This window comes from Rattus norvegicus, chromosome 14 (genome assembly GCF_036323735.1).
Source record: "Rattus norvegicus strain BN/NHsdMcwi chromosome 14, GRCr8, whole genome shotgun sequence".
NCBI lineage: Eukaryota > Metazoa > Chordata > Mammalia > Rodentia > Muridae > Rattus > Rattus norvegicus.
Window position 1 is genome coordinate 15,926,546 of NC_086032.1, and position 12,669 is coordinate 15,939,214.

At 46.6% G+C, this 12,669-nt stretch overlaps 1 protein-coding gene across 10 annotated transcripts in view; it reads right to left on the reverse strand.

The window, feature by feature from the left end:
* The window catches only part of Art3 (ADP-ribosyltransferase 3), an 82,225-nt gene that overhangs the window by 5,006 nt on the left and 64,550 nt on the right, over positions 1–12,669 (reverse strand). For 4 of the 10 annotated variants that reach the window (XM_039091856.2, XM_039091857.2, XM_039091854.2 and 1 more), the window contains exons 4-8: positions 6,789–6,821; positions 5,246–5,278; positions 3,878–3,907; positions 2,479–2,514; positions 354–386 (exon numbers count right to left, since the gene is read on the reverse strand). In XM_039091856.2, the coding sequence (XP_038947784.1) occupies positions 354–386; positions 2,479–2,514; positions 3,878–3,907; positions 5,246–5,278; positions 6,789–6,821 (165 nt within the window). Of the gene's footprint in view, positions 1–353; positions 387–1,507; positions 1,540–2,478; positions 2,515–3,877; positions 3,908–5,245; positions 5,279–6,788; positions 6,822–12,669 lie in introns of all 10 variants that reach the window. The other 6 variants (NM_001012034.1, XM_006250727.4, XM_063273056.1 and 3 more) reach the window with 4 other exon arrangements.

Consider the following 12,669-nt stretch of genomic DNA (forward strand, 5'->3'; position numbering starts at 1 on the left):
CAAGCTAGCCCTGAGCATGTTTAAGACAGCAAGCTGTCCTGCCCAGAGCCAGCGCCCCAGCAGCCTGGGAAGGCTGGCTGGGCACAGCTTCTATGATCCTCTCCAGAAAAACCCGATGTGGGGCTGGGGATTTAGCTCAGTGGTAGAGCGCTTACCTAGGAAGCGCAAGGCCCTGGGTTCGGTCCCCAGCTCCGAGAAAAAGAACCAAAAAAAAAAAAAAAAAAAAAAAAAAGAAAAAAGAAAAACCCGATGTGACTGGCACACTGCTAAGAGAAACCTTTGAGTATCATACCATGTTAACATTCTCTGCTATGCGAAGACCGGCTCTCGGGGTAAAGAGAAAATGGCCTTACCTGGCATTTTCACAGAGTCAAGGCTTTTCCTACCTAAAGGCAGAAACAAATGCTGGTTGGTACTCATCATTTAGTGGCATTGCCAACACTCCCCCGTTGTCACCCACCTCTAAGCTTTCAATAGATTGATCATAAATGGAACAGTAACAACAATATGGAATCCCAATCTGTTAAGCCAGACTCCAGGAGCAAACATCTATGATTTAGTTCTTCCGGCTCCAGGCTTGGCTTCCTAACACAGTGCATCCATTTTTAAATGAAATAGCACTGGGCTGAAGCCTGCCTGGTTTCCCACCACTGGCTCTATAGGTCCCGGCTCTCACTGGGAATAAATAGAAGAAATAGTGTGTAAGCTGTAAGGAGTGAGAACTATTGGAAACATTGTATCAAATGCTTGATTCGCTGCACAGAACATAAAAAACTGAAAAGAAAACAAAAACAACAACAAAAACCACTTCTCAAAAATCACATCCCTCAGACCTACATTCATGGCTTCATTCATCCCCAGAACTTTCTTAGTCCTAGGAGTTCTTGTGTTTCCTTTCTAACCCGCTAGCTGATCTGACAGAGTAAGAAAAAGAGAATTCATTTACCAGGTTAGCCCCTGGCTTTTTATTTCTAAGACTAAGAATAAGAACTTTCTTGTGTGTGTGCACAGGGGTGCCCAGGTCAGGGGTGGGACGTAGATCCAATGTGAGAGCCCAGGGCTGGAATCCAATTCTTGAGAGACAGAGGCAGGAAGATCAGGACTTTAAGAGTGACCTACCAAGTGGCAAGTTAGCCGCCAGCCTCAGCTACATGAGACCCAGTTAAAGTGAGAGGAAGTACGCAGCTCCCAATCATTTAGGTATACATTGGGCTCTTTATAGTGAAAAGGTCAGAAACGTTTGCAAAGCAGTGGGGACAATGACAAAAGAAGGGGAGCGTCTTTAACCGGCTAGAGTGTTATATATGGTGAGAACTGCAGTTAGTCAGTCACTCAGGATAGGTCTTCAGTCAGGCAGACAATTCCTCATTAAAGTTAAATCAATCCAGGGACAGCAAGACAGCTCAGGAGATGAAGACGCTTGCCACCCAGCCTGCCGACCTGAGTCTTATCTCTGGAACCCGTACAGTAAAAGGAAAGAACCAACTTGCTCAAGTTATCCGCTGACCTCCACATGTGCACTACAACACGGGGGTTCCTCTGTAATACACAAAGGAAGAGAGAAAGAAAGAGTAAAAGAACAATGGGAAAAATCTATTCAAATCTCTGACACAAACGTGTGTGTGTGTGCATATAACACATTTATATCTTTTCTGGTCATATAAGTAATACATGATGATTGTAGAAACAAAAATATGGGAAGTTATTGAGGATTAAAATGAATTAAAAAGCTTTGATCTCAGGTACTCTAACATTTTTTACTTTTTTCATCTTTTTGCATATTTATGCATTATATATGCATTTTAATAGTTGTAGATCCTTTGTGTTATATCTTTTTGAAAAAAAAGTGTGGTTCTAGGAATCAAACCCAGGTTTGGGGGTTACTTTTTGTTTTTAATTTTGAGACAGGGTCTTTCTCTGTATCCCAGGCTCCTTCATACTTGTCATCCTCCTGCCTCAACTTCCCAAATGCTAGGACTCTAAGTTGTACCACGACACTTTTTTTTTGTAATTTATACTGATGGCTCACTATATAGACCAAGCTGTCTTTGAACTCCTGATGCCTGCCTGTCTCTGCCCTCCAAGTGATGATGGGGCTGAAGGTGCCCACCACCCTGCCCAGCTCAGACTCTTAAAGTTAAAATTAAAATTAAAAAATTAAATTAAAAAATAAAGAGGGCTGGGAGTATAGCTCAGTAGTCTGGCAATTGCCTAACGTGTGTGAAGTCTGGCTGCAGTCTTTGTCCTGAAAAGTACACCTCCTCCTACTGGTGCTGTCCTTTCTGGGACCGCGGGACCGCGTCTGGGCCGCTTCTGGGGGCAGCAGCTTTAGGCTTGGTCCCTATGTTGTCCTAGTTGCCAAGCTGTAACTGGGTTGAAGGTCTGATCATTTGTAAGGTTAGTGACACACACTCGTAGGTCAAGCGTTATTCAGTTTGTCCCGGGGCTGGGAGTGTACCTCGGCAGTATGGTGCTTACCTATCATGCAGGGGGCCCAGGGTTTGATTCCAGGCACCATGAAAAGAAAAGAAAATACAGAAGTGTTCCAATAATCTCTCTCGCAACTTGAGAACTTTTCTACCCTAGCACTACAAGACAAGAACTTTGGGGCTGGAGAGATGGCTCAGGGGTTAAGAGCACTGTCTGCTCTTCCAGAGGTCCTGAGTTCAAATCCCAGCAACCACATGGTGGCTCACAACCATCTGCAGTGGGATCTGATGCCCTCTTCTGGTGTGTCTGAAGACAGTGACAATGTACTCATATACACAAAATAAATAAATCTTAAAAAAAAAAAAAAAGAACTTTGAAGCTGGAGGAGGGGGAAGGCTGAATGGGTAGTGGTTACCACACAAGCCTAAGTCCCAGAGCCCACAGAAGAGCCACGTGGGTGTCATGTTAGCCTATAACCCCTGTGCGTGGGAGGTGGAGAACGGATCCCCAAACCTGCTAGCTTGCTAGACTAAGAGAATCAGAAAGCTTTGGGTTCACTGTGAGAGATCCCTCCTCAGAACACACAGTGATCTTGGAAGACACCGGGTACCAGACTCTGGGCCACACAGGCATGTGCACACGCATGCAAGCACTCACATACACAGCGTGCCTGCACACATGCAAACAAGCATACATGCACACATATGTACGCTCACACAGAAAAGCATTTATTTACGTACGCGTATGTGTGTGTGCACGTGCGTGTGCGTATGTGCGTGTGTTTGCCTGAGTGAGTATATGTGTACCCCCTGTGTGCAGGTGTCTGGTGAGGCCAGAAAGCATCAGATCTGCTGACCTGGAATTACAGACCGTTGTGCACCACTTGATGGCTGGGCCCTTTAAAAGAGCAGCAAGCCATCTCTCCAGCCCCATTTTTTTTTAAATTAAAAACTTTGGAGTAAGTTATTCTTTGGGCTTATATATCAAGGGGCTGGGGATTTAGCTCAGTGGTAGAGCGCTTACCTAGGAAGCGCAAGGCCCTGGGTTCGGTCCCCAGCTCCGAAAAAAAAAAAGAACCAAAAAAAAAAAAAAGAAAGAATGGAATATACTCATCAAATGGACATGGGTACACATGCTGCTCACATACACATACAAAGAATGATTTTAATTTAGGAAAAATAAATGCTATTTGTTTTATCAACAACACTGAGGCACACAAGTTTGCAGAATCGTTAGTCGCAGTGTTCTCTGGTTTCTGGAATGACCTAAGGACTGCCACACAACAGGCACTGGGGGTGTAGCTTTTTTTTCTTTTTTTTTCTTTTTTAAGAATTCAGTCTGATAAATCAAACTAGTAAGCTAAGATGGGCTCTAGCTTCTCCTCACCTTCTTACCACCCACTCATAGCTTGCAAAACATAAAGTCCCAGAGTTTATGAGAATCTTACCAGAGTCTTCGAGCTTCTGACTGTCCAGATCTAAGTCACAAACAAGCAAAATGCATCAGTTTTCACACGAGATGGGAGGACCTGACCGTAAAGAGCCAGGTGGCCTCCAGTGTCTGCCGCTACTGAATGTGAATGGCACCTAGACTCCGAGTGTGTTGGGTAGTGGGCTCCAGGCTTCTCTGGTGACTCCCCAGAAATGAACCACCACAAAGCCCGTGAGTGTCAGGAGAAGCCTTAGGTCTTGTGCGATGCTCAGAATCTGTGAAGACGGTGAGCCAGCGAGAAGGGCTCCAGGCGAGCCCTCAGGGTGTCAGCACGCTGCCTTTGTGGGGACAGTAGGCATCTTTCCCAACAAAGAAAAGCTGGCACACTTAAAGGCAAGGGTTTTTTTCCTCTCTCTCTTCAATAAAGAAATAATCTTAATGTAAAACCAAGAACTCAAATACAGATGGTTTGCCCGAATCTCCATATGTGGAGACTTAGAAAAATCTTATCAATCGCCCCATTAGTTTAGTCCAACGATTCAGGGCAATGTTAGGAGTGGACAGAGAAGCGTTCTTTAGGCACTGCATGGTGTGCGGAGGCCGCTGCTAATCGGATCGGATCCAGATGGGCTTCACACATGGCTTCCATGGCTTCTTCTGACCGTTTGCCCAGCAGACCCCCTCTCCCACAGCACCCAGAGAGTGAGGCTGAATAGCTTAACTGTGACCAACGCTGATCCCAATTCCTCACTAACGGGCCTTAGAGCTTAGAGCCAAGCTGCCATGTTATGAAATCTCTTAGCACGCTTTCAAGATGGCTTGGAACCGCATCTTCCCATAGAGTAATCCTGATTAGCTCGAAATAAGTGTAATTTACTGTGCTCTCAAGTAAGTTGATTTCGCTCTGTGATACGCCAGAAATCTGGCTGCTTGGGGGTGGTACGTATGTCGGGAAGATTTTTGAATTTAATATTTTTTCTTATTCACTTTACATCCTGCTCACTGCCCCCCTCCTGGCCACCCACAATCCCCCAATCCTTTCCCCCTCCCCTTCTCCTCTGAGCACATGGGAATTTTAATTTACCCTTGAATATTGGTGTCGCCTGCACCAATACCAACAGTGGAATACGGACCTCCACATGCCCCACAGACAGTCTTTAGAGAGCAGCTCTGCAGGTACCCCTTCTTTACTCCCCCAGAACATTTACTGCTCAGAGGGCCACGGGGCAAACGCAGAGGGAGGAGGGCACTTCCTAGAGCACGTTATTTCCCCTCTTTTGGATCAGCCAAGTTACCGCCTTCATTCAGGCAGGAGGTGCATTTGCTACACAGGAAAGAGCGACTAAGCATCCTTGCTGGACTGCAGGAGTGCATACTCACTCACCAGGGTTGTTGAGATATCCAGGGTCAGGATTTTCTGAAATACAAACACATTTTCATCCATGTTACTGTGCCTGGATGCAATGCCAGGTTCAGTCTATTTTTAAGTGCTTGCTACAGAAGCATCCGGGCCATCCTAATTTCAAGAGATTGTGTGGTTATAAGAAACAAGGAATTTCAGTTCAAGGATGAGGTGATGTAGACTTGTTTTTAAACCTGAAGAATAACGTATAGAAAAGCTAGCCAGGAAGACAGCTAGGAATGCACCTTGTTTTCAAACAGTTAAATGAACAGCTCTTCCCAACAATCCCCTGACAACATCATTTGGTACTTGGACAGGATGCGATGCCCTTGACTATGCTGCATAACACTTAGAATTCCTGTGTACCTCCCACCTGTCCCACCACCTCCTGGTAGGTATTACTTTTGTTACATCTCCCTACGCTTCCCCCCAAGGAAACTGAAGCGGACCCCGTCACGGCTCCGCCACGCCTGAAGCCATCCACCCCACTCTTCCATGACTCCCCCTGATTTCACTTCCTGAGACACCTAAATACAGGAAGTGGAGTCTAGCTTTTTGCACAGGGGCCACAGGGGAAATGGCTGACACTATGAGGGCCTTCACCAGTCCTAAAGCTCCTGTAAGGCAGGACTACGTGAGACTGGCGTATCCCCCGCCTGCCTGGGACAAACAGTATTTGAGAGCACAGCCATGGGCAAAGATCAGGATACGCAGGATGAGCTCTTACAGGAAAATTGAAATGAGGGTGCGTCCCTAACCTCGCAGCTCCTGATTAACTTACTTTGCAGAGGGCCCTGTGTAAGGTTGTTCTGCATCTCCTCTTTACCCAGCACTGAAAACTACCTTCACATGACGGAGAGACACTAGCTGCCAGAGTGGGTTATTTACGCTAAGAAAAGGAGACAGAGAGACACTTGCCTAGAACGTCCTAGGAGCTTTCCTAAGTTTTCCATTACCTAGACTACCTGGTGGTCTACAGATAACACCAAAATGTGGGACAAGATCTTGACGGTATACTTCTTTGATCAAAAGTGGGGCTGTGTTTACTTTGCAGAGAAATGTGTGTTGGTCAAAGGGTTCGAAGGACTGGCCTAGGAGATGCAAAGTCTAGGTCGCGGGTATCCCAGCAGAAATGGGGAAAGCACACTGTGAGATGTGACGACCGTCCAGCCACGTGGGACTCATCATGTCCCCGCTCCACACCTGCTCTTAAAGCCCCCTTCACATACCAGAGATGGGCCAGCCCCAAAACAACCGCTCTCCCCTTTTTCTTGGGGTGTTGAGTAACCTGGTTCTCTTCCTACTAACTCTCAATTTCCCGATGTTGGCTTTAGAGCTAACGGACTAAGAGCCACCAACAAAAGCAAACTTCAGCCTTAAGAGGTAGTGGCTGACGGTATGACAGTAAAATGGTACAAGGTGTTTGGGGGTGGCAAAGGCAGAATTTGACCCATAATTGTGAGGGGAAGCAAACAAATCAAAACTAATAAGATCTCATGACAGAGATGATCTAAATCCATCTTACCTGGGTTTGTGGTACAACTACCAGCTTTTAGACCTGAAACACAAAGATAAAATTTTAGACATGACCTACTTAAATATCAAATGATCTTTGGTTATTGGTAATTGTCTTAGTTTGGGTTTTACTGCTGTGAACAGACACCATGACCAGTGCAAGTCTTACAACAGACAGCATTTAACTGGGCTGGCTTACAGGCTCAGAGGTTCTGTCCATTATCATCAAGGTGGGAGCATGGCAGTGTGCAGTCATGCATGGTGCTGGAGGAGCTGAGAGTTCTACATCTGAAGGCTGCAAGCACAGTACTCACTTCCAAGCAGCTAGGACGAGGGTCTTAAAGCCCACATCCACAGTGCCATGCCTACGTCAAAAAGGCCACACCTACTAGAGTAGGGTCACACTTTCTCATAGAGCCACTTCCTGGGCCGAGCATATGCAAACCATCACAGTAATCTAGCCAACGCCTCGTTTCTCAGACCCATACTTCAGTGGGATGTGAAATTTCAGGGACATACTTTTATCTTCACAGACAGACAAAGCATACACCTTTTGAGGTGTTCAGTTTTGCTAAGAAATTACTGTGGAGGACCCCAACAGGGCTAACACTTTACATTCTAGTCTATACCTATGGTTTGTTACAAAAATTAAAGAGAACAGTACTTGTCTAACTTGATTCTCTCTGTAGATAACACGTGTTACCCACTCTTTGACACAACCATCCCCACCCTTTGGAGAAAGGGGATCTCAGTCATATTTTTAAGAACTTTTAACATTCGTATCACAAAAGAGTTGGCATGCCCCAAACACACTTCCGTGCGTGAAACGATCTACAATCTTGGGAGACTGGGAACACAGCATGAAACACTCAGTGCTTCAGGTGACTCCAGACACTCATACGGTCGATGGCCCAGGGATTTGTCACCAATGCTCCAGTGCTTGTCCCTAGGCAAGACAGAGGAGGACTCTACCAGCCTGCCTAACACTAGTAGATCAGTGAGAAAATATGAAGATGTCAGTATAAGCCATGGAGGATGGCCCAGGTACCCATGGAAGTCTGAGCGTCTTGGCCTCCTCTCTGTATCAGTCTGATTCGCTCATTGACTTAATGTTAAGGTCTGGTTACCCAAGGACATGCCCCTTAGAGACCTGCTCCACAATGACTCTTACAATGACCCCCCTGCTCTTCTATCATCTCATTTCAAATCCCTTATCATGTTTAGAATTTAAACCAGAAATGCAAGTAACTTGGTCTAGTTCCCACACGTGCAGGAAATAACAGGTCGGTTAGGCCATAATGGTATTGTCAATTCAAGAGAACCTAAAACAACCTGGGAGGTGGGCCTCTTGCCTATAGTGGGTAATGTTAATTGCATCACTTGAGATGGGAAGACCCGCCCACTGTGGGTGGCACCATTCCCTGGCCAGCATCTAGGACTATGTAAACAGGAAAAGGGAACCAAACAGTGCTTAAGCGCCTGCTGCCCTGGCTTCACCACCATAACTGGCTGTAGCCTGGAACTATGAGCTAAAGCAAACCCTGTCACTCAGATTGCTTATGTCAGAGTATTTTACCACAGCAGTGGGAGGGGAAACTAAGCAACGCTATAATGCAAAGCACCCTTATTTAGCTAAAACAGAACCTAAGACAGAATTGAGAACAGTTCTGGTGACTACTGCACAATTCAGTCTCAAGCAGGAGGTGGTGGCCCAACCTCACCTGGAGTTTAGGGGAAATGTAGATGATTCTAGATTTTTCTAGGCAGGAGGGGGAAACAGGAAAAGGCTGAAGGGATGTGGAGAGGGGGAGAGACTTTCATCCTCACCTACATGGACTCAACTTACGTCTTTTGTTTCCGAGTCGAAGGTTTCCATACGCCTGACTAGATCATGCCCTCCATAGAAACGGCACTAACCGATCATAAATAAGTTTGTCAAGACAGCTAGTTAGCCAGACTCGAGGGTCATAGGGCAAAGTCCTTGGCAGAGAAGCCCACATTCAATCTCTGGAACCCATGTGAAGATCGAAGAAGGGAGGCACCTCTGCAAAGCTGTCCTCTGACTTCTGTGGCACAGATGTGGCATGCATGCCTCTCCCGGTCACGCACACACATGCAATGATGATTTTAAAAAGATGCCTCGTGAATCATGCTCAAGATAAAAACCACATCTTTCATTGTCTTTTCAGATAGTTGCCCAACTGTTAGGCATATCTGATTTGCCTGATATTGCTTAAAACAGAAAAAACCTCCCAGGAATTCCTTTTAGCCTTGGGTCCCTGTGAATAAACTTAAGGCATGAAGAGTCACTCAGACTCTGCGACAATCCTTACCTCCCACTTCACCCAAACAACTAGCTCCATGACTGAAAAATAACACAGCTCAACGATAAAGCAGCCAGTCTCCAGAATAAAACAACCCTGCATCGATGTGCTGGGATGGTGCTAAGTGTTCTTTGCCTTAGAGTGCGCTGGGCGCAACTACAAATGGTGATCCTGGAGCGGGGTACATGAAACTGACTGACACGGGCAACATGGATGTGCCCTTTGCTACGTCACCAGTCTACTGAGACCCTCGGAAGTGCATTCCTGAGGAGAAATTCATCTTTAGTGTTTCTCTGTCAACACACCTGTGAGCTCTACACACTTGTGAGCCCAGTCTTTATATAAACGTGTGTGTGCATGACTAACTCTGAAGAAATCACTTGGAGGTTGGGGAAGCGTGGGAAGCTTCCGTGTTGTGTCTCTTGCACTGGTGGATCTGTGAGTGACTCTTCCACAGGAGAGAAATTGTCTGAAAAAAACCAGGCTGCCAAATGAAAACTCCTACAAGCCAACCCCCTCCCCCGGCTGGATCTGGAGGGGCGCACATGTAACCCCAGCATGAAGGAGAACGCCTCCTCCCTCCTGACGCAATGAGACTATCTCAAAGCAATGCAAACACACGAAACAAAAGCCACTAAAAGAAAACAACCGAAACTAGTTTCCCAGAGAATATCTCTTCAGCTCTGAAGGCTGTCTTCTGGCTGTTTGTCACCTGAATTCATCCAAGCTAATTTCTGCCTTGGCTGAATCCCCGAGCACCGGGGAGTCAGGAGCCAGAGGGTGTGAGGGTAACTGGAGGAAGAACGTGCTGTTGTGGGTACATTTGCTTAGTGTGCAGGAACTGCTCAGACATCACCTGCTTTTAATTCAGCAAATAAAAACGTAATGCATACACCCTTGGGAGTCACAGGAACCAGACCACAAACGCCTGTCCATAAAAAATTACATCTGACGGTTCTATGACAAATATTCTCTCCTCCAAGATGCCCTGTGGCCAGAACTCATTGTTATGGACAAAGAACAAAGTGGGTTATCCCCAAAGCAGATGGCCAATATAACGGGCTGGGATTACAGTGGCAGCTTTGACACAGAGCTGGGGTCGTCCCTGTGCACACTCCCTTGGAATGTGTGCTGAAGAGCGCTTGCGTCTAGCAAACCAGAGACTTCATTTCAATCATTAGGTCACTGACTTGATGGCACTTCCTAGCTTTCTGCAGAGGACGAGCACTGAGAGGCCTGTGTGGTTAGGAACCGAGGGTGTCCTGCAGCTAAGCAACTGTGCCTTAGTTGACTGACTGTAAGTTAACCAATACTGTGTCCCACCCATAGCCACGCAAGTGAGCTAACAGACAGATCCCTTCCAGCCAAACCTGACTAAAAGTGCTAAGAGATGGCTTCCTCAAAGAACAGAGACAAGCTGGCCCCTGGACAGTCCACCCACAGCACTTCAAGCTTAGACATGTGTCGTAAGCTACTACGTTTTAGAGCAGCAGTTCTCAGCCGTGACAACTTGGGGACAGACGGACCCTTTCACAGGGGTGTCTTAAGATCATCAGAAAACACAGACATTTACATTATGGTGTATAACAGTAGAAAAATTATACTTGTGAAGTAGCAACAAAAATAATTTTATAGTTGTGGGGTCACCACAGTGTGAGAACTGCATTGAAGGATCGCAGCGTTAGGAAGGTTGAGAGCCCGTTTTAGAGTATTTTGTTATGTGACAAAGGGTGGCTCACACGGGTTGAAGGTCAAGCTTCGGTTTGTCTAGGACCCAGATCAGCTATTCAATAAAATACTCACCTGCGTACGGCTATGAGGCCATGTTTTAGAGACACACTGAAGTCTTTATGCAGTTACTATAAGTAAAGAAACCATCCAATATAACCAGATCCAATATATCCAGTGCAGCCATATTTGATCAACACAAGGGCTATGAAGAGAGCTGGGGCTTCCTGAAGAAATTCTACCTGTGAGGAGCAGCTTAAGTCCATGTTTGGAGCTCCAGCTGCTGTGCCCCACAGCCTAATGTGCAGATGCTCGACCTGCCTGGCCACACCCTTACCAGGCCAAGCCGACTTCCTATACCAATCACCCAAGAGTGCACTCCCTTCTCGCTCTCGTCTCTGACACTTCACTCTGAGACAACAGTGATGACCAAATCCAGGCGGTGAGGGTCTGGGAGGACCCTTGTTATACAGGGGTCGCTTCTTCCAAACTGTCCTAGGTATGGACTCATAACGGTGAGCTGTGGGTTGCTTCCCACCTTCCTCACTACATGACTGATGACTGATCTCAGATAGTTTCGAACAACACAGGAGCCTCCATACTCCCAGGAAATGCTCATACGTAGCAATTAGAAACAGTGAAAATCCTATTTAATAACCACTCTGGTCTGGGTGGAATCGTGTTTGTTTTCAGAATACAGAAGGAGTACAGAGCCTTATGTATGCTGGGCAAGCCCTCTGCCTGTATATCCTTAGCCTCGGGGTGGATGTTTAAGAAAAAATCTGGACAGCTCAATAAACTCTCTTTTCCCCTTTCAATGGCTTAGCAGGGATCTGGCTCAGCATGCCACAGTGTCCAAAAATAGCCTACACCAGCTACCAGAGCGCAGAAGCTCCTCTTGCCTAACAAGGCCTGCTTTCAACTAGGGAACAGTTAGTATCTCTGGCTTCCCTGACTCTGGGAAGCATCATTCAGACGGCCCCACTGGACAGGATCATGACTGAAGCAGCCAGCTGCGCCCAGACTACTCGTTAAGGCGTAGGGTTCAGGCGCGCACCCTGTTTCTGTTTGTAAGTCTTCCTCTGTAGACTGCTGTATTTGCACTGCTGGGCCATAAGGCATCCTACAGCTCGGCCTTCCCTTAGGGATGCATGCCTGATCCACAGCTCTCCGAATCCAGTTCTCCAGCGGGGTCACTTTTAGTGATAAGGAGTTTCGTCTGATTACACAGCTGACATCCAGCTTTATCAGGTTCTCCAGAGAAATAACTACGTTGGTTGACCTGCTCTAGCCTCTTCAGACGAAGGAAAAGGCATTTACTCTTTCCCTTTATGGTCTTGGGCTTGTAGCAAGACTAACCAGGAATTAGTCCCTCCATGTCCTAACAAATGGAACTGGTTTCTTGTTGGCTTGCTTTTAGCTAGCCAGGTTTTGTAAGATCCACACTGGGTTTTTATGTTAGAAATCTTAGCAGGACTGTGTCTAGCATGCTAAGTCTAGTAAATGTCCATACCTCTTAGAAACATTGCCTTTTCCCCCTCCAGAACTGTAGTGTTTGTTGTTGTTGCTTTTGTTTGTTTGTTTTCCAGTGCTGGAGGACTGACCCCAAGGGCCCGCCCCTACAAGTGTTTTACCACTCAGTCATGCCTACCGCTGGCCTTAGGAAGCCTCTGACTGTGCATTCCCATGGATTATCTCTAGATGGCAGCAGAGGACGCCAGTTTAGGTCAAGCCTTGAGTGCCTCCTTGGACAGTGCTCTACAAACACGTGGTTTATGGGAGCCAGCACCTCCCCCTTCCCCCGGCCCCCACACCTTTGTGGCTGAGCTGAACATTAGC